Source organism: Electrophorus electricus, unplaced genomic scaffold, assembly GCF_041902795.1.
Source record: "Electrophorus electricus isolate QZ-2024a unplaced genomic scaffold, ASM4190279v1 Scaffold71, whole genome shotgun sequence".
In the NCBI taxonomy this organism is placed as follows: domain Eukaryota; kingdom Metazoa; phylum Chordata; class Actinopteri; order Gymnotiformes; family Gymnotidae; genus Electrophorus; species Electrophorus electricus.
In genome coordinates, this window is record NW_027658788.1 from 265,701 (window position 1) to 292,947 (window position 27,247).

Consider the following 27,247-nt stretch of genomic DNA (forward strand, 5'->3'; position numbering starts at 1 on the left):
TGTGTAAGTAAAACTCTTTACAATGTCTCGTGTAATAAATCAAAATCCTGTAGAATGGATCTTGGGCTGAACTGGTTCTGTTGGCCCTTCTTCGTTACCTAAACAGGTTGGAAAGATGACCATACAATTGCCACAGTCTGCAGGGGTAGTACACCATAAGCAACATAATTACATCAACTCCAAAATCAATACTAAACATTATTCAAATAAATACATAAAATTCTTAAAGTTAAAATTGGGAATTGCTACAGGTTTGAAGGCCAGTTTTCAGTCTGGCAATAGCAAGACCCAAGATCTGCGGTGATGTTTTAATATTCAACTGTGTGCTCCATTTAAACTCAACCCCAAATTATTCTAGTGATTCCAGACTAGATCTTTTTGTTTGGTACAATCAAAAAGAATTGTGGTACAGCATTAAACAGGTTTAGCCCCAGTATTTATAAATGGCTTCTTTGACACACTTACCATCGCTCGACCCAAGATAAATAGATGGTGTCCTGATAATGGAGGAAGACCCATGGATGGTGTCATCTGAACTGACTGACAGGTGACTTTTTTCTCACCATTGTGAGCAGTCTACAGTGCTTCAATCTCCTATGAAAATGAAAACAAGGAGTTAACCAGGATCTCACAAGTGCACAAAGCCATTCTTTTAAAACATAACATGAAAGTGCTAGCTAGCTGCAATGATAGTGTGTGTGTGTGTGTGTGTGTGTGTGTTTGAGAGAGCGTGAGTAATATATCCACTTTACCCTAAGCTGATGCAGGTTTTTCATCAGCCCCTTCATTGATTGAAAGATTCCATCCACATTTTTTATCATGCGCTGCCGTATGCTTGCTCGTGATTGGCAGGGCCTCGTTTCATGCCTCAGCATCTCCAGGTGTGAACGGCCTTTTGGTGACTGGCAAGGCATCTCCTGCCCTTCTTGCTGTGAGGACAATGATGTCACTTTCTGCTTCTGACTGGCAGCCTCTAAAGGATCCAAGGATCCAAGGATCAACAGTCTTAGTGTCCTGACTGGCAGAACACAAAGGGTGCAAAAAAGTTGGTAAATATCTGAGCCTGCTAAAATTCTATTTATAAAAACACCACCACCACCACCACCAGAAATATACTGTTTAACTATCATAGTGCAACAATGACTGTGTAACGGAGTGTAACAAATTCTTACCATCTTGAAGAGCAGCATCAGCCATTTTAGCTCGTCCTCCCACATAACCCTGCCCACCAGTATGCATGTAGGCTTCTGATTGGTCAGTTGGGATAGCTGTTGATCCTTGCTTGGTGGCTTCACTGCCTCCAGAGGCCGAGGAGATGGTCTTTTCTAACAGGTTCTTCCATCTGTGGAAACATCGCTAAAGCCATCAGGTCCCAATTTCTACAACAGCACAATGTTGTTAAAATCATCTGAACATAAATGGCCTGACACCATAAATGTTATCACAAAACAGACACAGCAGTGCTGACTGGTTGACCTTGATGAGAAGATGGTGGGTCAGAGAGAGACAAAAAAACAAACTCACGTGTTTTTCTCAGAGGAAGTCCCAGCCACCAGCTCGTATATCTGTCTCTCTGATGTACTGATCACATACAAGGCCTTGTTATCTGATAGAGAAGAGCAGGTTGTCAAACAATGTATTCAAACTAACCCACATGCAATTTCTAACTGGCTTCTTAATTTTTTAAAAATAAAATAAAGACATAGTTATTCCAGACCCATTCATCTATTCTGGCTATTCATAGCTGTAAGAATAACTACAAATATACCTGTAGCCACAGATCTGACAAGAGATGAATCCAAGCGAACAACGGGGCAAAAGGGGGTTTTGAGGTCCGTGTTCCTACCCCAAACCCCACCCAGTGAGCGCGCTGGACATCGCAAGATCAAACGGTCACCTGAACCCCTTTGGAGCAGCACCAACATGTCTGAGAGAAGCAGAGCATGAATGTCTGGAACACACACACACACACACACACACACACACACACACACACACACACAGAGTGAGAATGGACCTGTCAAGTAATCATTTGCAAGAGGAAAAACAAAAATGTATGCAAGCTTGCACACAGATCACTGAAAGCATCCATTCACATTAAAAGTCCTTGAAACATGTGTATACACACGTATGAACATACAGGCAGATGCAGGTGTACACACACACACACACACACACACACACACACAGTTATTCAGACCATGTCATGTGTGAGGTAGCAGGGAACCAAATAACTCCAAGTCAGCATAGCACCATGCTCTCAATAGCTGCATTCCCCAGAGTTAACAGTGATTTGTTCAGCTGTGATGATCTCTTACCTATAGCTTTATCTTTGTTAACTTTCCAAGTCAACGGTCCTTCGTGGATCAGTTTTTTAGTGGTCAGGTCCAGATTCTACATAGAAAAAGAATATAGTTAATAATTCATACTCTGGATCAGGTGCTCCAAGACCAGAGAAGCTGTTTGGAAGGCAGATGGTGGATACATAGTAAGGCCATACCTTGAACTGAGCAGCGACAGGACTGGCCTGCCTCTCCAGAGGGGACAAGTCTAGCCTGCGCTGATAACGGCTGAGCTGTCGCCGGTGCTCCGTCTCCCTGACGACCTCATTGACAGCTCGTAGTATCCCACGGCAGCACGCCTGTGCCCTCAGCAATGGCTGCAGGTCTGGAGAACCAGCTGTTGTGGGGGCACATACTAGTGTTAATCCAGGAGAAAGGGTGTGTGTGCTTGCCTCCTTGGTAAGCTGGTATGTGTGTGTATACTGAAGTGTTTTCATGGTTCAATACATTGTATGTGAGTGTTTCTATACATGCCTTCTGTGTGTCTGATGATGTTATCCAGCAGCAAGGGGTATTTGGTGAGTCTCTGCATCTCAGACACTAGAAGGTCCTTTAACTGTAGTCGGCGGCAGTGAGGGCTGGCTTCACATTCCTAACACACACACACACACGAATGAGCCAAGGACATCTAAGTCCAAATGTGGATTCTGTTGACTGCAACACCAATTTATACCTAAAACAGCATCACTAGAAGTTATGTGCTGCAATAAAAGTCAAATCTAAAAGACTGGATAGTCTCCAATTCAAAATATGGGTCAACCAATTCACAACCCAGCCCACTAACAAATATGGCAGAAGCTCTAGTGTTTGTAGGTTTGTCCAAAGGCTTTATACCTCTAAAAAGTGTTACCTGTATAAGGTGCGCGAAACGCGGGTCTTTGCGTTTATTTTTAATGAGCTCCAGTGCCTGACTCTGCTGACTGCACAGGTGAGACACCTGCTCCTGGAACTCCTCTCCTGCAGCGTCTTCAAACTAACACGCACACACACAAACACATTAGCTACTGACATATCAAGTAAAGCAACAAGTATATCCCACACTACACAGAACAACCACTTCATTTTAGACAGCACCAAAAGATGATGTGAACTAGAAAGGGAGTAACACTAGCCAGCTCTCACTCTAGACACCATGATGTCTCCTATGCCTTGAACTATAGGAGAGTCCCTCAGCCTCTTCATGGACTCACACAGATTCGCTGAAACACAAATGCAACACCACAAAACAGAATCTGTTTAAGCGAGCCAGTGTGTATGTGGTTTGTTAGAAAGTTGTGTCAGTGGGCAACAAAACTCTACTTGTGTCATGAAGGCCACCACAGAAACAACATGTACAGCCTCCAGTCCATACCTGCTCACAGTAATGGCATGGTGCCAATAGCTGATATTGTTCTGTCATTAAATTCCCAGTTTGGGTGGCTTTTACACTTCTTTAATCTTGATTATGATTTAGACACCAAGTAGGCTTCAGAAATTTAGGTTTGAAAACACACTAAGACAAATGGAGCGGATTTGCACGCACGCACACACACGCGCACACAGAGAGACTGACCATGAAGACTGTAGACCTGGGGCAGGTTGGGGAAGATACAGGAAAGTTCTTCGACGGTCAAAAGGTTCCTCATCTTCTGGAAGAACACCTGATCGAGAACCCTGAGAGTCCGCAGGTGAGACGCTTCCGTTGTGAACAGCTCTGAGGAAGAGGATATAGCAAAGTCACTACAATTTCTTACAAACGTTACACAATTCAGAATTCCACATGTTCATGAGTCAGGATAGAATTACCATATGTGCATAATAAATAGAATACTGTATGTTCAAAAGATTTAGTAGCTATTTAGTTTAAGTTAGATCAGTAAATAATTTTTTTTCATTTTGCATGTTAACTGTGTACTGGGAGTTGTCTTTTATAGTCAGTTGCTGTGCACCACATTTGCTGTTTTACCATATATGACAGCCTGCCGTTCGATCTCCCGGGAGCCGAGAGAGGCGAGTGTGTGCGGCTCCACTGTCTCCTGCCAGTTCTGACAGTGGACCGTGTCCTCTTCCAAAGGAGGTGCATCAGGCAACAACGCCAGTGGTGTATCCACACTCCTACAGGAAGAGAAGGAGGCATGGGGAAAGAGAGAAAGAGAGACAGAGCTTCAGCAGCAACTAACTAAGATAAATCAAGGTGATGGATATGGATGTTAAAGAACTGGACAGCAGGTGTGCATGTGTGCTCATTAGCATCAGACTAATGAGGTGTATATAGTTATAATTACATCTCAGTCATGCTCATGGATCTCTGCATCCTGGTGCAAGGCGGTGACATACCTGTCCAGAGTAGATGCTGTAGGCCGGAAATTCATGGCTCAGGAACCTCAGCAGCTCTTCCACTAGTGTGTCTAGTGAAATATGTTCAATGTTGGATGATCTCCTTAGTGTTCGTTTCAGTATCTGTTCATTCAGCTGAAGAACACCTTTTCTGAACGGGTTATCAGACGCAACAATGGTCCTTAAAAAGTCCACATTACCTATTATGATGTAATAAACGGAGGTGTGAGAGCTGCAGTAGTGATCTAAGCCAGTTAGCTAGCTAGCTATGTTCTTGTCCAGACACTTTAATGCCTCATGGCTGGTGCAATGACACAATATTCAACATTTCCTTCTGATTCTACTTTTAATTCTGTGACATTAGCTAAGCAACTATAAAGCTACTCGTCCAAAAATGCCAGTGTCGTTAGACGTATCAAAACGTATCAAACATAGCTTTAGCTAGGCTAGCTAATCAGACCTTCTATGAAACAATCACAACTTAGTAAATTCATAGTTGTTAATCACAGTAAAGTGTTTTTTCTTTTTGTTGTTTGAAAAGAGTTACCTTGTTACCTTGCTAGCTAACAGTTAGCTAGTAACAATGCCATCAAAAGTAGTTCTCCACTGATACAAGATAGCTAAGAGAAGTTTGGCTCGGAATGTGACTGATTGAAAAACAAAAATACATCACAAATAGCGTTATGCAATAATACCTAACGTGCATACATCAAATACAAACAGTCCCCAATGCAAACCTCTTTTACAAGGCAGCTATTTAGCGTCTGCTACTTCTGCAAAACAAACTCAGTCTTGCATGTTAGTGTTAGCTATCCAGCTAGCTAGGCATTGCTCCAGGACAGGTTTTAGTATAGCCAAAATAATTTGATTGCCTGTTAATTTTTTTAAAAGGTTGATGTAGTGATGTGACGTTTTACTAAGCGTGCCCTGATAAAAAGCTAATAAAATAGCTAAGGGCCAGATTCTGTTATATCATTAGTTAATGTCGTGTCCGTTGATGCAGGAAAGAAGAGACAGGAACCAATGCGTTACCCTGTGGCCTTTTATTAATGCAGAGCTCTGGAGATGTCACTTCACAACACAGTGCGAGTGAGATCTAAAGCATAACTTTGCAACAGACAGACTTATATTTCTCTCGCCTTGTGACACTTCTGCTTTTGTGTTTTTCCATCTCAGCCGTCACCTCTGTTTGACCGTCTCGTACACGTGTCTTCTTGCATAATCACACATATGCACGTCTAGGGCATTTCCTGTTATGTCTGGACATACAGTAATTATTTTATTTATTCAAGGATTAGTCCTATTCCATTCTGCGCATTATTCTCTACTAGTGTAAGCTTAGCATTCATTTAATTTCTGAAACCCCACAATTCCCCCTTTTGATCTCTACAAAGAGATCACCAATCACACTCCTTTATTCTGGCATCTCCTGTCTCTACGTCCCTTTCCCCCTGTATCAGTGGCATCATCGTGGTACCCTCATGCACATCTTTCCTTTCTATCATAGCTGAGATTAGTCTAACCATTAACGCCCTAATACATGGAATACAGCAGCACCCGCATGTCACAGCAATTCCCGTGAATGTGGCTAATGAAACCATCAATGACACAATTAAGTCTTTCCACTGACCGAACCGGCTCACCATCCAGGATTCCAACTGGTTGTTTATGCCTGAATTCTCATGCATTTCCTCTGATAGGGTCTTCAAACCATCCAATGCTCTACTAACTGACCCATCCGGAGCGGTATTATTAGGAATGAATGTACAACACATATCCTCAAGCATAGCGCAGACGCCCCCCTTTTCCGCCAACAACATATCTAATGCCATACAATTTTGCACCGCTATCAGTGAGGTTGGTCCCAGCTGATCTCTAAGTCCTTGCACTGCATCCCTAGTCAGGTTGGCTAGCCTGAGGACATTATAATGTACATAGTTAATCCGATCCACATTTTTATTTGGAGTAATGGGGAATAATGCGGAAAGTATCGGAATATTCTCAAATCCCCCTGCTATCTGGTCTGCTAACTTATACCTGTCCGGAACTCCACGAGGTATTTCTATTGCATCTATGTATGTGGGGGTATTCCTTGTTAAATCAAAATGGTTTGCCTTTCGCTTCTGTCTTGCTGCATCAGTTACCGGGTCCCTGTGTAGTTTTTTGCCTATCAGTAATAAAGGAGCTGCTAACCTGACCATGGCGCATGTCCCCTCCGAGTTCTCTGGCATGTTAACAACCAAAGTCATCCTTCCACAATAATCATACAATCCTGCTCGTGCCCATGAACCCACAGACTCGTTCCCAGTGACTGTGCGGTTACACCGCCGGGATGTGCCCCAAGCGTACTTGAGGTGTGCTTGAACTTCTAACGAAGCAAGTGTAGTTCCCCTCCCCCTTTTTGGGTGAAAATAGTCCTGTTCTGGTTCTGTTACTGATGGGGGGGAAAATAACGCTCAAAGTGTCACAATTCTTAGGGTTTCTTTCCTTAGTCAGGCCAATCATGCACACATAACCCTTGGGGTCTTTTTGTGGGAATAGGGGTGCCGGGGTTGTTATAAGTCTGGGTCTTGTGGCTGCACATGCTACACATCCACCAATCTCTACCCCCATTCTGCTTCACCGTCTTGTTCTTAATGTTTTAATCCTTTCCTACTGCCATGCTATTATTTAACCCAAGCGTGACCAAACTGTAAATGGAAACACACAACACAATACACCAACAAATAATCAAACAACACAATTGTCCAGAAGTCATCACTGGTGTTCTGTTCTTCTTACTTCGGGGTCTAAGGGTGGACTACCTTCACCCTTTTGCTCCCGGGGATTATTCTGCCCCTTCTGTGTGGGAGTGAACACCTGACCCGTCCGGGTCAGGTGAGTTAGGTGATGTTTCAGAAAGGTCCCTTGCTGTCTCTTGCAGACTCCTCTGCCGTGACACTGTGGCGGCGCACTGGCTCAGATGAAACCATGTTTCCCCTTTACCCTTCAGGCCTACGGCGTGGCTGGTTCTTTCTGTCACCTGGAATGGACCTGTCCACCTCGGCTCACTCCATTTTCTCTGTCTGCTCCCCGTCCGGTCCCCCTCCTGCGTGGAGAAAGCTGAAACGATACTTTGCAATTCATTAAAGTATGATGTGTGTGTGAGATGTTTTTGTTTTCTCATTTATTGTTAAGGGTCCGTGGGGTCCTGGAAATCCTCGACCTGTCTGCAATTCAAAAGGGGTAAAACCAGTTGTTGCATTTACTGAACATCTCATTTGCATTAATGCCAAAGGGAAGGCGTCAACCCAATTTAATTTTGTCTGTGCACAGATTTTGGCCACTTTGTTTTTCACATTTAGATTCATCCTTTCCACCTTACCTTGAGACTGAGGATGATACACTGCCCCAAATGAATGTTTCAGACCCAGCATTTTCTCTAACTCCTGCAAATTGCGCGCTGTAAAATGAGTGCCATTATCTGATCTCACCTTTCTCGGAAACCCATGGTGAGGAATGTACTGGTTCACCAGGAACTTTACCACTGAAGCACTGTCTTCCCGTTTTGTTGGCCACGCTTCCGTCCACCCTGTGTAGTTGTCTACGCGCATCAATACGTACGTGTACCCCTGTGCTGAGTCCACCATGTCTGTGTAGTCATTTACTATCTCTTCCCCTGGTGTTAATGACAACGGATACTTACAGGGTGCCACCTTAATTGTAGGTTTGGGATTGTACTGTTGACATACTCTACATGTCCCCTGCACTTTATGATAGCTACTCTTTCTGGTCCCTGCAAGGCCTTTGCCAGCTCCCTCATTTCTGCCTCATGTTTAATTGGTTTGTTTCCCGCTGTCCTAAACCCTGCTCTCATCCATTGTCTTAGCTCCACATGTGCTGCCCCTACCGTGTAAGCAGAGTCAGTATAAATATTCACTTCCTTGCCCTTTGCTAACTTCAAGGCCTCCACTACTGCCATTACCTCAGCTCGCTGTGCTGATTGCTAACCTTTCAGCCTTTCTGCTTTCACCGTCCAAAATTCATCTACTTCTCCCTGTGTTTCTGCCACCACTGCACACCCTGCTTTTATATCCCCGTATGGTCCTCTAAATCCACATCCATCGGTGAACATGTTCCCTGCTCCTGGAATTGGTTCTCCTTCTAGGTCTGGTCTCACCTTCTCCTGCTTTTTGACTTCCTGTTCGCACTGATGAGGCTCTTCTCCTCCCATCATGTCTGCCATGTTGATTCGTTCATGCGTGTACGTGATGTGTGGTGCTTCCAAAATTTTGCTGATCCTCTGTTGCCTTAGTGCTGTCAAGGCGAAGGCTTGTGAGTTCATGTATGCTATTACACTGTGTGTGGTTAGTACCGTGATTGGATGTCCCATTACCAGATGCGCTGTTTTCTGTATGGCTTTAGCCACTCCTGCTGCATGTTGGGTGCATGTTGGGTGTCTTTTTTCCATGTTGTCTAGCTGTGTGCTCACATGCATGAGTACTTGTCTCTCTCTCCCTTTCTTAGCTCACAATCTGATTCCAGTTTTTTCAGTCCTATCAGGTAACATGGAAAGGATCCACTTCCAATCCATGTAGACTCTCCTCTGGTGTCCCCCAGGGCTCAGTATTAGGCCCTCTTCTCTTTGTATACCTGTTCTCTTGGTGATGTAATATCTTCTCATGGCTTTTCCTACCACTGCTATGCTGATGACACCCAATTATTTCTTTCTTTCCCACCCTCCGATACGCAGGTCTCCAGACTTATCTCAGCATGCTTGACTGACATTGTGTCATGGATGACAGCCACCACTTGAGGCTCAACCCCAGTAAAGCCGAGCTTATGTACATCGAGAACTCCCTGGTATCACTATCTGAAGCTGCTCGTAGCCTGGGCATAACTTTGGACAACCAGTTGTCATTCTCTACTCATATTTCAAATCTGACCTGGTCTTGCAGATTTCTCCTTTGTAGCATACGAAGGATTCGGCCCTTTCTTTCACAGGAAGCTGCCCAATGTGTAATAATATTTCTTGTTTTTGTTCAGAAGATGTGCAGACATTATCTGCTGTATTATTTTTGTGGCTGCCATTGTCACCTATATTCTTATTCGCTCCCTGGGTAAGAAACATTTCCAACTACACTTTCATTGGGGAAAAAAATCATTATTATTGTGGGCTCAAGCGGAAGGTGTTTTACCCATGTATGGCTTGTGAGATATCCTTCTAACGGAGGTTCTAACACAGCGTGGCTGCTTGGAGACTCTCGTCATGTCGTGTTGCCCCAGAACTCCACTGGGATGTTTTGTGGAGCTGGAGTCAATGTGTAAGTCCCTCACATACTGGATTGGTATTTATATCTTCACAGGAATACCAAAACAGCACACCCAGTATGTAAGGAACACCGTCAGTATTCTTTCGAATGGACTTTAGTGAGTCGGACTAGGGTTACAATGGAGCTGTGCAGGTGCAAATCATGTGGAAACATGAAACATCAACAAGACAAGATGGGTTAGACTTTAGCTTTAAGATTTTCATGATTGGCACTGCACAGCAACAAGTGGAACCAATCAAATCACTTGTGTTTAATGATTGTCTCTAAACCAAGGGGTCCAAACTCATGTCTAGGAGTGTCACAACACTGCAGAGTTTATTGGTTACCCCTGTCAAATTCACCCTCGAAGAAAGAACACTTAGCTGGGTAGTGTTGTGACTCTTCAGCACTGAATCCTGATACACATACTCAAAAAATTGAATAAAAATTGTTTATTTAATTGGCTAATATTCATGTGTCAAGCTGCATTTGTTTCCTGCATCCTCTCGTGTTTCAGTGACAAACCAAACGTCCTCTACTTTGACCTTCTGAAGTGTGCCAGAGCAACGACAGAAATGGACGCCACTCTAGAGGGTCTCCAGTGTCCAACCACTCAAGTGAGATTTCCATACAAATGTCCTGTTGACATTGTACAGAAACCAAACACGTATGTCAGTAGCCTTTTAGAAATATGCACATGAGACTCATTTATTACAAAACAGTTTAGCATGTAATATGTGAATGCCAGTTTGTAATTCTGGGGGCTTGGGTCTCTTTTCGCTGCTTGGTTTGGGAGCCTTTTGCTGTATCATGCAATGAACAATGTGTAAATAGTGTAGATAGAAATTAAAAAAAGCAACACTGTGTTTAGCTACTCAAATAAGATCTCCTTCACTCTGTGTGTTTGTGCGTTGGTTTGCAGGTCTGTGTTAAAAAATGCCCTTCAGAGTTCTGGAAGTTGCCCCCAGAGGCGTATGCCCCAAATGCCCTGCCTAAAGACTTCTTTCAGCAGCAGTATTGTGACCCTAGACTTGACCTCGCCCAAACCACATTGGTAAAACCTCACACTGCAAATAAGCAATGTAACCAGCTTCATCTCTGAGAAATAAACCTTCACCTCACTCTTGACAGAACAGAATTTGTCGTATCAAAAGTCTTTGCAATATGCAACTCTTTGTACATGTAATTCATGCATTGGCTTAGCCACTCACGCATACATAGCATTTGTGCATACATAGCATTCTGCATGTTAATGAGATTTTCACATGCATTTCCACTACAGAGTGTCCAAGACATCCTCAATCAAGAGCTTTGTCCATATTTCTACACCCCAAGTAAACCAGGTACAGACAGCAGGATTACACAACTACCTGTCTATTTGTCCATTCTGTTTTGTAACAGTTTGACTATGCTATGTACCAAAACATAACCAAACCACCAGGAAAGTACTTATACCTGCAGTGATAAGTCAGCAGGTTTAATTGTTAGTCATATTATTTTCTGTCTCTCCCTCCACCCAGAACTAGGGAGATGTCTGCCTAGCTTTGACTGGCAGGACGTTCCTCCAGACTTCTCTCTCCCTGGATTCGCTTCCGTTTATGAAACAGTCGAGCACATAAAGGGATCTATGGAGTAATCCTTCACACACACTCACACACACATTTCACTCTCAAGCTACTACACATATGCCAATCATCAGGACTATATTGTTTTTATTTCCACTGTGATGTTTCTGTCTCCTCTAGTGGAGGGTCTGGAGCGTAACGACGGCACCGTGCAGAGACCATACCACATGCCCAGGTCTCTGTGGCAAATCCTTCACAAGAGAGACAGCTTTCTCCCTTAATGAATAAACCATCCAGCATATATTTGAGTCTTTTTTCTGTTGTTGTAACTGTAAAACTGTTCTCAACAGCATTTCGACCACTGTTTTGTTCAAGAGAGATCTGACGGGGCGGCCTCTGGACTGATCCAGTTTTGACCGAACGGCAGACACACACTGGATGTTCTGGCAGACATTTACATATCTGGCTGGACCTTAACCATGTTGCTCTGTTTATTTGATACGCCTGCTCTTTTCATATACCGCACTGCTTATTGTGTAGGAGTAGGCTTGTTCCTAAATGTGGAGTATATGAGAGGCTTAAGGGGAAGTTGATATATTTAATTGAGTTTTAGTTCATTGCCAACTGCTCTCATTATGTGTGAAAGATCACATTTCATGGGATGCTACAATATATTTTTTTTAATTCCTGAGTGTAATAATGTCACGATTGGCCACCCTCCTGGACTCCCTGTTTCCGTGGTTTCACGTCTTGCGCTGCAGGCTGCTCCCCCCTGCAGCGTTGGTCAAGACGGGTAGACGCTTACCTGGGATCTCGTCGTTATCAAAATAAACGTGACCCTGCTTCTTCCGGGAACGACGAGATGCCCGTGTACAGGCAGCCACGACCAAGGCACACAGCAGGGTTTAAATACATGAACTAGAAACGAGGGACAGGTGTACGCAATCAGTGTGAGGACAAAATGAAACCATGGAACGGAACAAAACACAAGACATGGAAAACACGGAACATGGAAGGGACTGATCGTGACAATCAGCATAGATTATTTAACACAAAGATTCAGAACTGCTGGTGCGGTGTATTTAATCATCTAATATAGACACCAGTACCTCCACTAAATCCTGCCATAATGATATCAACATCAAATGCAAAAAAAGTAATTTTGTTTACAATAGTGAATCTAACACCAAAAAAAAAGCCAAACAAATAAAACGTGATGATGGACATGCGCCTCTTTAAAGGATTTTCTCAATAAATATATGTAGAATTTATGACTATAACAGAAAACAGCAAAGAGAAAAATGCAAGAATGCATATGGCGAAGGACGTATGGCAAGTATGGCAAATTCCTCCTAAATGTCTATTTGGTTCCATCAATGCAATATTTGAAGCTCTATGAAATAAACAAACCAAATTGTTATCAGAACACTCCACTATATTCATGAAAAACACTTTCTCATGTACTCATGTTTTCTGTATGGCTTTAGCCACTCCTGCTGCATGTTGGGTGTCTTTTTTCCATGTTGTCTAGCTGTGTGCTCACATGCATGAGTACTTGTCTCTCTCCCCCTTTCTTAGCTCACAGGCGAAACTCTCTCTCCTGGGGGCTACGTGTTGACATTCAAGCCGACAGCAGGGCCCAAACTTCGGGAATTAAACCTTAACAAGCTTGCCTGTCTAGCTAACTCAACCAGCGAGTAGGCTTAGTTAAAATAACAGCTTTAGTGAGCAAGGCTCCGATGAAAAATGCAAGTTATGATGGCCATTCACACTCCAGACACATTTTTTTTTAACTCAACAACGACTCCTAAGTTCTTTCAAACTTCTCAGTAAGGAATTCAAATCTGAAAAAGTACGTTCAAGAATAGTTTTGAGATGTCATTCACCATCAGTTGGTTCTGAAAACTTGACTTGTAGAGTAACATACCATGCTGATGAGGTTACAGTGTCAAGTGTGAATGTGTGGAAGCTTGACTTGGAAAAAAGACAATGAATCGGCCATCAAGTCTACAACAAAAGCATGCCAGCTAACATTGGTACTCACCCCAACCTGCCTTTGCACTGTGCAATTCCAGCAGTCTTAAACATTGTTTTGCATTTCAAACTGTACAAGACGATGCATCTGAAACCTTGACCAAACTCCATGGCACAGTGCTCCATCGATAGTTGTTCTCAATATCGGACTACATGATACAGATTTTCTGGAAACTATCATGCTAGATCATTAAGATATTGTGCTTTTGTCACAAAAATGTGACATCAAAAAGGCATTCTATCTGCTGCCACAACTGCACAAAATATTTTTGTGTCCCACATACTTCATGCTCATTTTGCTATACCACTGTTATTTGTAGTTGGCATGTGAGCTATGGCAGGCTGTTCCCTATTGGTTGTTTTTATACGCGTGTTGCGTATATGTGTACTGCGAGATTTTAGAGCAAAATTTCTGACACTGCATGAGGAGACATGAGATGCCCAGTCCAACATTTCAGTAAAAAAAAAAAAAAAAGTCAATCATTCATATTTTGAAGCACTATAGACTTTTTATGGTCTGAAGCTATAGTGGAATGGTTTTCCAGGCTGGAGGAGGTATGAAGTGAAAACATGGACTCGATCATCTCCACGTGTGGACTCTGTGTCCAGCAGGGCCTCTCCAGGAGCCTGGATAGTGACCGATTTGTCCCCTCTGCTGTCCCTGCTCTTAGAGCGGTGCCTGTCTCTCCGATCCCTGAAACACCACCACACACGCATGCGCACACAGATGTATATAAACATTTATATACACAGTATACTCCAAGTTGGTACATAAAGCAACATAAAATGGATAATCGTTAAATAACGATACGGTGGTACCCTCAGTGTTTGCAGTAGTGTACATTCACATTTGTATGTTCTAGACAAAACATCAATGCCCACCCACATTTAGGCAAAAGGGAAGAATGTCGGGAAATGGCATACGCACCTGTGCTTGCGAGAGCTACGGGAATGGGAGGACTTGTAGGAGTAGCCCGAGTACTGTGACTCGTTGTCCATGTCTGGGGCCAGTGGGCGGGGTTTGTGGACCCCAGCTCCGCCTCCTGGAACATTTTGTTGCTATGCCCAGTTGAGTTTTGCGCTCTGAGATAGATTTAGAGGATAGAGCCAGCGGCAGCTGCAGCAGTTCAACCTTACTCCTGAGAGAATCTATTTTGAAGGCTGAAGAGGAGGAGGAGGACTAACCTGAGGGAGGAAGAGTAATAAGTATACCTTTAAAGCAAATACCATAATCCAGAGCAACACATCTCAGAGTGAACACGCTCCCTGTTAATCAAACCAAAGACTGGTGGTGTCAGCACAAAGCTCTATCTGCTCTTAAAGGTGAGCTACAAGTGCCCACAATTTCACTACAATCTGTTCTCATTCAGAATGAACAAGTGCATATAAAATCAGAGCAACACCATAATATGTAGAGATCTATAAAGATCTGTTTTTATATATTTCAATGAATCCATTAATGTCCCAGAACAGTGATAGTATAAAATTGAGTCACATTTTGAAAATGAACATCTTGAATACACACTGAAAATTGAAACAAAGGTTGTAGTCTTCATCTATTAATTGAACTGTGCAAGAATAATGAACAAACCAGAAAATAGCATTACACACCACTTCACCTTCAAGGTATTAAATGTTTTTCACCCTAAGGAAGCAATTTACAAAAACAGGCTCATCGTTCAACAACTTTGTGAATCGGTACTTTCACAATTCTCACACTCACCACAAGGTCTCATCACTCTCACACACACACACACACACACACACACACACACACACACACACCAGCCATCTCCCATCATCTCCAGGGTTACCAAGCTTGGCTCTTACCAAAGGAATGAATAAGAGGGTACAGGAGCAGTGAACAGTGTGGGGGCTAGGTTTCTATGGTTACATGACCTTTAACCACACAACCCTATTTCTGGGGAGAGCAAAAATATGTCAGTGAGCTGTTCATATGTTTACCTGGGTCTGTGTGTGTGGTCAGCTCTAAAATAACAGCAGCAACTGTCATTGAAGAAGCTGCTGTGTGTGCCTGAGTAGGTACTAAACACATTCTTAAGAATAGTGACTCTTAATCCAATTCCTTTAATGAAGAACCACAACTTTCCTCACTTTCTATTTCTAAATGTCTGTCCCCTTCTCTCTGATTGGCTGTATATGAAGGGAACGCAAGCTTTCCTGATTAGGAAGCCAAAAACACAGACCTCCTCTTTCTGCTGTGTCTGTGTGCATGCACTTCTTACTCACCCACTTGTCAGGGATTGTTTACAAAACTGGTAATACAGTCAAGGATACCATTTGTCGAGGGCAGACTCCCAACACATGCCACGCATCAATCTCAAATAGGGGCTCTTGGATTCTCTCACACACACACGCTTCTCACAGGAATTGTAAAAACAGTAGGCCTACGTTTGAACAGAATAGAATGGGACCATAACCCCATGCATTTTATAATAAAGGTTAGAATAAAAACTCATATATAAAAACATAACTCTCGAAGAAAATTAAGAGATCAGTCCCAATCAGTATCTCTGCATTTGGCAATGATTTCAATTCCACAGTCTGTTGAATTCCACCACATGTACAGCTCTTTGTATTTAATGAGATTCTGATTAGGTAATCAAAGCTTATTTAACAAGCAGTGTGAAAGACTGGTGGAGAACACCTGAAGATGCATGAACAAGCTGCAATCAAAATCTGAGATATTCCACCAAATACTGATTTCTTAACTAATCCTAAGTTAAAACATTAGTACCATGAATGTGTTTTCTTTGCATTATTCTGTGGTTTGGAAACAATGCATTTTTTTTTTTGACCCATTGTCATTTTGTAGGTAGGTGTAAACCATCAACAGTGATCTCAAATTACTTGTCGCCAAGCGACGTAACCAGCTCAGCGGATCATTGTCTGCACAGGGTAAGGCCTAAATGCCTCAGAGTAACAGTGGACAAGAATTGCAGGGGAGGTACTCAGGGCGCCCCCAACACCCACGCAAAGACAGGCCGAGGCTTAGAGGCCTTCATTGAAAAGCTCGAATGCTGGGACTGGACCAAGTTTGGTACAGTAATCAAAATATCCATGAATCTAAGGCAGTTTACGCCGCACCTACATTTAAGAAAAGTTTAAGTTGGTGTTCGATTGTAAATACATAACCAGGACTATCTACATCCCAGCTTTTGCAACAACTTAAGTCGCTGCTTGACACACAGTATCGGTTCTCTCTCGCGTTTACTGGAGTTAGGCGAGCTAAGGATTAAATCGTAGCCAAACCCATTTTCCAATGAAGACTGCAATAAGGTATGGTGGAAACAGTTTGCGTCTACTGCTACAAAGATTACTGCTGTAAGCATACATTAAAACATGCACTTCAAGCCACCAAAACAATAAACAAGTGAAATGAGTGGAAACATTAAGAATTATTTTATTGAAATCAAGTATTTGGGTTTAAGAAACAATTTGACGAGACTCCACACAAAGGAAATGAAAGAATACCCAGCAGGGTTCATCAATCCGGTTCCATTTTGTTTGCATGTCAGCACCGAGTTCACCATATTCCAATAACCCTATCCACCAATACGCCAAGAACTATTAAATTACTGCAGGCTTAGAGCACAGCGACGCGGACAGGACAATGCGACGCTTAAAATGAGTTTTACTTGGCTCCAAAAGTTAAAAGGTGAAAAACACAAAGCGAAGACAGGCGTCGTTCCCTCAATTCGCTGTGAGGGGAAAAAAGACTACAAAAATTAGGCGACTTGCCTTTCTTTGCGAGGGGCTACATCCGAATGCTAAGGACCTTGCGGCACAAAGAAAATCCAAGCGCAGGGGTTTTCCAGACTGGAATAAAATGCACTTTTCAACATCCACGTCGTGAAATTTTGCAAAACACTGCCCAGTTCTATGGAAATAAAGAAAGTAATCCTTAAAGGCAATACGTTACATCTTAAGATCAGTGCAATGTAAAATCCATGATCCGTTCCCAACTCTTCCACTATGCGTTGGTTCAATGCCTTGAGCCCCGCTGCGTGTGTGAATACTATCATTCATCACCCAGACACTTGCGAATCAGAGCTATTCGGCTGGAAAACCATCCAAATGAAGAGCGTTAAGGATCATGGAGAGAGCATAAAACGTATGCTTTACTTTCCATTACGGCATGCATAATATTGTTTCACCTAAGCATATAATTTATCCTCACTCTTATACGCTTGAGCAGTTTTAACGCCACGTTTCTTTACACTCACTATTAGACAACAGGCGTACTCGTCGCACTTTCTTGTCTGTTCCTTTGGCCGTGCACCTTCCCTAAACCAAACAATTCCACTCCGTTTTCCCCTGTTTTGCCTGCGGGAACAGCTACTCATCTGTTATTCACAGAAACACATATTTCCGTCTCCTTCATTCAAACCGTGGCTACTACACCGACTACGCCCCATGCCAACACTTCTCCTCCCCCATGTTCCTTGTGTCGCCCCGCCGTCCCAAACTCCCGATCCCTTTCCTCAATATTCTACAGGTTATCACTCACCGAATATACAGCTTTCAATCGTTGTTCACCCTATTCTACCATACTACTTCAGATCATAGTTTAGGTCATTATTTAACCGCCTGCTTCAGCTTCATTTTTTTTTTTTTTTTTGTAGATTTGATTCTTTATTGATCGTTGACCGACTGTTATCTGGGTTGCGGGCCACCTTCAATACAGCAGCGTTGTATTTAGAAAGCGATCCTAGAGAATTAGGACAGCTAACGTAAACTGCATGGCGCAAAAGATGGCCTGTAGTCCTTTGGGTTTTTCTCCGGGATCATTCTCTGATTGGGTATGGTAGGCTCTGAGTTTAATTATTTTTGCCTTAGATTCTGTTAATTCAAGGCTTCTTGTCTGAACCTTGTCTGATCCTCTTCTTTGAGGAGAAGGTTGCAGCAATCCGCCGGTCCTTTTCCTCTGTTCCCATTCTTTCAGCCAGTGTTCATTCCTGTACATCCAACTCTCTGGCTTCTTTTTCCCCTCTCTGCTCAGAAAAACTCTTCAACTCCTGACTTCCAGCAATCCGACATGTCCGCTGGATCCCATTGCCTCCACTCTGTTCTAGACGATCTCAAGAGATCTGCATTCTGCATTCAGAACCACCAGGGTGGTACCAATCCTCAAGAATGCCACACTCAACAGCACCAACATAACCAGTTACAGACCAGTATCACTTCTCTCTTTCCTCTCAAAAGCCCTTGAACGAGAAGTTTACAATTCATTATCTGGTTTCCTCACACAGAAGTAGCTGCATGATCCCCATCAGTCTGGCTACAATCCAGCACATTCAACAGCCCTCATAGCAGTGACTGCGAATCTTTATGCTGCTAAAGCTGCCAAACTGTCTTCTGTCCTGATTCTTCTGGACCTTTCAGCAGCCTTTGACACAGTAAACCACAACATTCTCCTCTCTGTTCTCTCCAGCCTTGGTGTGACTGCCTCTGCATGGAAATGTTTTCAGTCCATTTAGGTAACATGGAAAGGATCCACTTCCAATCCATGTAGACTCTCCTCTGGTGTCCCCCAGGGCTCAGTATTAGGCCCTCTTCTCTTTGTATACCTGTTCTCTTGGTGATGTAATATCTTCTCATGGCTTTTCCTACCACTGCTATGCTGATGACACCCAATTATTTCTTTCTTTCCCACCCTCCGATACGCAGGTCTCCAGACTTATCTCAGCATGCTTGACTGACATTGTGTCATGGATGACAGCCACCACTTGAGGCTCAACCCCAGTAAAGCCAAGCTTATGTACATCGAGAACTCCCTGGTATCACTATCTGAAGCTGCTCGTAGCCTGGGCATAACTTTGGACAACCAGTTGTCATTCTCTACTCATATTTCAAATCTGACCTGGTCTTGCAGATTTCTCCTTTGTAGCATACGAAGGATTCGGCCCTTTCTTTCACAGGAAGCTGCCCAGGTAATTGTGCAGTCTTTTGTAATCTCAAAGCTAAACTACTGCAACTCGCTACTTGCTGGTCTTCCTCTAAGAGCCATCAGCCCTCTACAACTTGTCCATAATGCAGCTGCATCACTGGTCTTCAATCTTCCTAAATTCATATGTCACTCCACTGCTGCGCTCACTTCATTGGCAGTATGAAGTAACTGACCACATCAGATTTGAAATCTTGATGCTTGCATACAAAGCCAAAAATGGACCAGCCGCTCTATACATTTTGTCAATTGTCAAAGCCCGGTCCACATTCACCCCAAAATCCAATTACACCAACGACCCTCAAAACAGTCCCAACACATGGGAGTGGGAAAGCCACACAGGATAGAGGGCCATTCTTCCTTCTCCCTTTCACAGGTTAGTTTATAAAAGGGAAATGTGATGGCATAATCTAGCATTAGGCTATTAGCATCCAGATGCAGCTAGATTAAGGTAGAACCTGGTCCTTAACACTGATCTTGGACAGTTTCATTCTTTTTTGAACCATAACATTAGCCATTATACAACAAAGGCCAAACTGGAGTCAGTGTAAAGGAGCCACTTCTACCAACATCTTAACAGATCAAAGTATAAATCCTTTCATATGTGTCAAAAACCAACCCTGGCATCACTGAGCCATTTCAAGAGGTGAGGGACGAGCTTCACAGTATTTACACTACACAGAAGGTGCCCCTTCATAGGTAATGACATGATATCAGACAACAAATATGTTCCTTTTTGTTCCCTGCAATGTTGACAGGAGTCAGTCCAGAACAGGGCTGCACAAATAAGTATACAGTAATGAGCAGTGAAGATGATGTCTTGCCACAACACAATGGCAATCCCAGTACGCCCTGCCTTATCCATTGTGCGTAAAGAGAGGCCAAACCTTTATTTTCTATTCTGTAGAACGCTTAAAGAAATAAAATAAACTCCTTCCACACTCTTTATTCTTTGCTCTCGCATAGTGTTAATTTATAAAATAAAGGATACAACATAGACATATGATGATATTAATGCAAAATACTCTCTTGGAGCCCATGTGTCTTGCAGGGGTCCCAGTGAAAAAGAACCTGAATTTGTTTAAGTCACCCATCCACACATTCCATAAGGCGAAGAGAGCCACAATCTTGGGTCAAGTTGACATGGGCTGATTATGGGTCCTCGAGCAAAATGGCACCTGTTGGGTTGCCAGTTTGTCACTGATGACGTGAGTGAGTATTAACATACATGTATTGGGTAAAGTGCTTGGGGGGGGGTCCCTTTAATGGGCAGATTCATTTCCTCAGCCATACATTTTCAGTCTCATTTTAGTTCCATTTCTTCATCTTCATTGACTAATTTTTTTTTTAAACTGTCACCTCAGTTCCCTTGTTCCAACTTTAGCTTTACCTAATAAAAAAAAAAACACCTCACATATCTGGACTTTCATTTGAATGCTTTTTATTCCAACTCGGTGCATGAGCTGAAGGTTCGTCTGTCCTGTCTCTCTTCTCAGTTGCAGACAATACAATATTTGCAGGTTTCTCCCAGGAGAAAGGCATGCTGGGATTCTAGTAAAGAGCTACACAGGATGTATGAAATGGCAGGAATGCCACACCCTTAGTATGTGTGTGTTCATGTTTCAAATGTGTAAGTAAAACTCTTTACAATGTCTCGTGTAATAAATCAAAATCCTGTAGAATGGATCTTGGGCTGAACTGGTTCTGTTGGCCCTTCTTCGTTACCTAAACAGGTTGGAAAGATGACCATACAATTGCCACAGTCTGCAGGGGTAGTACACCATAAGCAACATAATTACATCAACTCCAAAATCAATACTAAACATTATTCAAATAAATACATAAAATTCTTAAAGTTAAAATTGGGAATTGCTACAGGTTTGAAGGCCAGTTTTCAGTCTGGCAATAGCAAGACCCAAGATCTGCGGTGATGTTTTAATATTCAACTGTGTGCTCCATTTAAACTCAACCCCAAATTATTATAGTGATTCCAGACTAGATCTTTTTGTTTGGTACAATCAAAAAGAATTGTGGTACAGCATTAAACAGGTTTAGCCCCAGTATTTATAAATGGCTTCTTTGACACACTTACCATCGCTCGACCCAAGATAAATAGATGGTGTCCTGATAATGGAGGAAGACCCATGGATGGTGTCATCTGAACTGACTGACAGGTGACTTTTTTCTCACCATTGTGAGCAGTCTACAGTGGTCTGCTTCAATCTCCTATGAAAATGAAAACAAGGAGTTAACCAGGATCTCACAAGTGCACAAAGCCATTCTTTTAAAACATAACATGAAAGTGCTAGCTAGCTGCAATGATAGTGTGTGTGTGTGTGTGTGTGTGTGTGTGTGTGTGTGTGTGTGTGTGTGTGTGTGTGTGTGTGTGTGTGTTTGAGAGAGCGTGAGTAATATATCCACTTTACCCTAAGCTGATGCAGGTTTTTCATCAGCCCCTTCATTGATTGAAAGATTCCATCCACATTTTTTATCATGCGCTGCCGTATGCTTGCTCGTGATTGGCAGGGCCTCGTTTCATGCCTCAGCATCTCCAGGTGTGAACGGCCTTTTGGTGACTGGCAAGGCATCTCCTGCCCTTCTTGCTGTGAGGACAATGATGTCACTTTCTGCTTCTGACTGGCAGCCTCTAAAGGATCCAAGGATCCAAGGATCAACAGTCTTAGTGTCCTGACTGGCAGAACACAAAGGGTGCAAAAAAGTTGGTAAATATCTGAGCCTGCTAAAATTCTATTTATAAAAACACCACCACCACCACCACCACCAGAAATATACTGTTTAACTATCATAGTGCAACAATGACTGTGTAACGGAGTGTAACAAATTCTTACCATCTTGAAGAGCAGCATCAGCCATTTTAGCTCGTCCTCCCACATAACCCTGCCCACCAGTATGCATGTAGGCTTCTGATTGGTCAGTTGGGATAGCTGTTGATCCTTGCTTGGTGGCTTCACTGCCTCCAGAGGCCGAGGAGATGGTCTTTTCTAACAGGTTCTTCCATCTGTGGAAACATCGCTAAAGCCATCAGGTCCCAATTTCTACAACAGCACAATGTTGTTAAAATCATCTGAACATAAATGGCCTGACACCATAAATGTTATCACAAAACAGACACAGCAGTGCTGACTGGTTGACCTTGATGAGAAGATGGTGGGTCAGAGAGAGACAAAAAAACAAACTCACGTGTTTTTCTCAGAGGAAGTCCCAGCCACCAGCTCGTATATCTGTCTCTCTGATGTACTGATCACATACAAGGCCTTGTTATCTGATAGAGAAGAGCAGGTTGTCAAACAATGTATTCAAACTAACCCAAATGCAATTTCTAACTGGCTTCTTAATTTTTTAAAAATAAAATAAAGACATAGTTATTCCAGACCCATTCATCTATTCTGGCTATTCATAGCTGTAAGAATAACTACAAATATACCTGTAGCCACAGATCTGACAAGAGATGAATCCAAGCGAACAACGGGGCAAAAGGGGGTTTTGAGGTCCGTGTTCCTACCCCAAACCCCACCCAGTGAGCGCACTGGACATCGCAAGATCAAACGGTCACCTGAACCCCTTTGGAGTAGCACCAACATGTCTGAGAGAAGCAGAGCATGAATGTCTGGAACACACACACACACACACACACACACACACACACACACACACACACAGAGTGAGAATGGACCTGTCAAGTAATCATTTGCAAGAGGAAAAACAAAAATGTATGCAAGCTTGCACACAGATCACTGAAAGCATCCATTCACATTAAAAGTCCTTGAAACATGTGTATACACACGTATGAACATACAGGCAGATGCAGGTGTACACACACACACACACACACACACACACACACACACAGTTATTCAGACCATGTCATGTGTGAGGTAGCAGGGAACCAAATAACTCCAAGTCAGCATAGCACCATGCTCTCAATAGCTGCATTCCCCAGAGTTAACAGTGATTTGTTCAGCTGTGATGATCTCTTACCGATAGCTTTATCTTTACTAACTTTCCAAGTCAACGGTCCTTCGTGGATCATTTTCTTAGTGGTCAGGTCCAGATTCTACATAGAAAAAGAATATAGTTAATAATTCATACTCTGGATCAGGTGCTCCAAGACCAGAGAAGCTGTTTGGAAGGCAGATGGTGGATACATAGTAAGGCCGTACCTTGAACTGAGCAGCGACAGGACTGGCCTGCCTCTCCAGAGGGGACAAGTCTAGCCTGCGCTGATAACGGCTGAGCAGTCGCCGGTGCTCCGTCTCCCTGACGACCTCATTGACAGCTCGTAGTATCCCACGGCAGCACGCCTGTGCCCTCAGCAATGGCTGCAGGTCTGGAGAACCAGCTGTTGTGGGGGCACATACTAGTGTTAATCCAGGAGAAAGGGTGTGTGTGCTTGCCTCCTTGGTAAGCTGGTATGTGTGTGTATACTGAAGTGTTTTCATGGTTCAATACATTGTATGTGAGGGTTTCTATACATGCCTTCTGTGTCTGATGATGTTATCCAGCAGCAAGGGGTATTTGGTGAGTCTCTGCATCTCAGACACTAGAAGGTCCTTTAATTGTAGTCGGCGGCAGTGAGGGCTGGCTTCACATTCCTAACACACACACACACACACACACACGAATGAGCCAAGGACATCTAAGTCCAAATGTGGATTCTGTTGACTGCAACACCAATTTATACCTAAAACAGCATCACTAGAAGTTATGTGCTGCAATAAAAGTCAAATATAAAAGACTGGATAGTCTCCAATTCAAAATATGGGTCAACCAATTCACAACCCAGCCCACTAACAAATATGGCAGAAGCTCTAGTGTTTGTAGGTTTGTCCAAAGGCTTTATACCTCTAAAAAGTGTTACCTGTATAAGGTGCGTGAAACGTGGGTCTTTGCGTTTATTTTTAATGAGCTCCAGTGCCTGACTCTGCTGACTGCACAGGTGAGACACCTGCTCCTGGAACTCCTCTCCTGCAGCGTCTTCAAACTAACACGCACACACACAAACACATGAGCTACTGACATATCAAGTAAAGCAACAAGTATATCCCACACTACACAGAACAACCCCTTCATTTTAGACAGCACCAAAAGATGATGTGAACTAGAAAGGGAGTAACACTAGCCAGCTCACTCTAGACACCATGATGTCTCCGATGCCTTGAACTATAGAAGAGTCCCTCAGCCTCTTCATGGACTCACATAGATTCACTGAAACACAAATGCAACGCCACAAAACAGAATCTGTTTAAGCGAGCCAGTGTATATGTGGTTTGTTAGAAAGTTGTGTCAGTGGGCAACAGAACTCTACTTGTGTCATGAAGGCCACCGCAGAAACAACATGTACAGCCTCCAGTCCATACCTGCTCACAGTAATGGCATGGTGCCGATAGCTGATATTGTTCTGTCATTAAATTCCCAGTTTGGGTGGGTTTTACACTTCTTTAATCTTGATTATGATTTAGACACCAAGTAGGCTTCAGAAATGTAGGTTTGAAAACACACTAAGACAAATGGAGCGGATTTGCAGGCACACACATACGCTCGCACACAGAGAGACTGACCATGAAGACTGTAGACCTGGGGCAGGTTGGGGAAGATACCGGAAAGTTCTTCTACGGTCAAAAGGTTCCTCCTCTTCTGGAAGAACACCTGATCGAGAACCCCGAGAGTCCGCAGGTGAGATGCTTCCGTTGTGAACAGCTCTGAGGAAGAGGATATAGCAAAGTCACTACAATTTCTTACAAACGTTACACAATTCAGAATTCCACATTTTCATGAGTCAGGATAGAATTACCATATGTGCATAATAAATAGAATACTGTATGTTCAAAAGATTTAGTTGCTATTTAGCTTAAGTTAGATCAGTAAATAACTTTTCATTTTACATGTTAACTGTGTACTGGGAGTTGTCTTTTATAGTCAGTTGCAGACTAAACCATTCATATAGGATTATATGATGGAAAGGATTAACATGATTATATATGAATCATTACATATGAATCACATGATAATACATGATCAAATAATATTTTCCATCACACAAGCAACTGAACAAGAAGGTCGGTGTGGGCCATGGCGACCCCAGCAAGTACTACAACAAGGAGCTGAAGCTAGCCAAGTCGCTTGCGCTTGTGCTTGTGTTGTTTGCCGCCAGCTGGCTCCCACTGCACATCCTGAACTGCATCACACTCTTCAGCCCTGGTTGCGAGAAGCCCATGTTCCTTCTCTACATCGCCATCCTGCTCACCCACGGCAACTCCGCCGTCAACCCCATCGTGTATGCATTCCGCATCAAGAAGTTCCGCACGGCGTTCCAGCGGCTCTGGAAGCAATACTTCTGCTGTAAGGAGGCTCCTCCGATCGACACACAGATGAGTGAGAGACTAGACAAAGATCACTTCTGTCCTGGTACTCCGCTGGAGCACAACATTTGACTGGATCCAGGGGACTTTCTGAGCAAACTGAAATGCTTGCTTCTATAAATCATGTCTATTTTGAATGTAATTCAGTGCTTTACTGCAAATGCCACTGAGTGCATTTACCCCTGCAAAGGGAAATAAGACTCCTATGTAAAATGTCACGTAAACGTTTATCAGTGTTCGGCTCTACATCGCACAAAGCAAAACCCAGATTAATTAATTAATTAATCTGGGCAAATGAACAGCTTTATCAGATTTCTATTTTTTTTTTTTTATGTCAGTGTAAGTGGAATATGGGCTCTCTTGTTCTGCAGCCGGGCAAAGAGGACAAGGTTTTAAGATCAGGTCCATTGTAGAGAATTCCCCCGATTTCACTGATCCCATATAGCAATTTGTTTGTTTGTTTGTTTGTTTTTCATATGCTTTTTTGTCCTTTTTTACATAATCACATTATTATTATTGTGCATGTGAACACTTCAGTTCACTTATTGACAAACTGATTTTTACCAGTAATCAGGATCTTGTAGATGTATACATGCTCAGAGTGTGCTGTTGTCAGAGTCTGCTCCCATTGTAACTTATTATGAAACATTATAACTCCACTGGGACAAGAGGGGGAGGCTAGAATATGGAATTAAATCATTTATAGTGGCAAACAGATATGTGGTGTACAAGACATTTTTAAATAATTCTTTACTCAGTGATCAAAGTAGTTCTTTCTAACTAGTCCACAGGTATCATACAAATATGAAAAACAGTATTCTTTGCACCACTCTGCTATCCAAAGTGTGCAATCATGATGGTGCATCATCTCATTATAAAATATTATTTATAGTCATCATGATTTTTTATTTATCAGAACACACTTAAATGAGTAACTTTGAATGTGTACAATATACATTAATAGTAGTTAATTTCAAGCATTTATTTGATACTAACTTCAAAATGCAGTTTTAATGAGGATATGTTAGGAATGTTAAAGACAATGCACACTATACAATTATATATATATATATATTATATATATATATATATATATATATATATATATATATATATATATATATATATATATATATATATATATATATAAAAATAAAAGGGCTGCTCATTAATCACATAAAAATACAAATTTGGTTTCCACAATAACTACTCACCAATGATGTACTTCATTTATTCATTTGCCTACTACATACAATGAAGTATTTATAGTTATGACATTGCTTAAGAATTGCACTAATGGAACAATACATTTATATAGTCTGACATTGATTAATAGCATTATAGGCCATTA

The 27,247-nt window shown here is 42.5% G+C and overlaps 1 protein-coding gene and 1 long non-coding RNA gene across 2 annotated transcripts; both read right to left on the reverse strand.

Annotated features, from left to right (window-relative positions):
- Positions 1-13,896: 13,896 nt before the first annotated feature.
- Positions 13,897-18,648, reverse strand: LOC145656514 (vang-like protein 2). Its single transcript, XM_081709702.1, has 3 exons — positions 17,796-18,648; positions 14,477-14,733; positions 13,897-14,242 (listed from the first exon to the last, which is right to left on the reverse strand). Exons 2-3 carry the CDS (start codon positions 14,545-14,547, stop codon positions 14,059-14,061), a joined length of 255 nt encoding a protein of 84 aa, XP_081565828.1. The 5' UTR covers positions 14,548-14,733; positions 17,796-18,648; the 3' UTR covers positions 13,897-14,058.
- A 5,752-nt stretch (positions 18,649-24,400) lies between these two features.
- LOC145656515 (uncharacterized) lies at positions 24,401-26,374 on the reverse strand. The gene is made up of 3 exons (XR_014122170.1): positions 25,096-26,374; positions 24,666-24,742; positions 24,401-24,518 (listed from the first exon to the last, which is right to left on the reverse strand). It is a non-coding gene; the product is annotated as an uncharacterized LOC145656515 (long non-coding RNA).
- Positions 26,375-27,247: the final 873 nt, after the last annotated feature.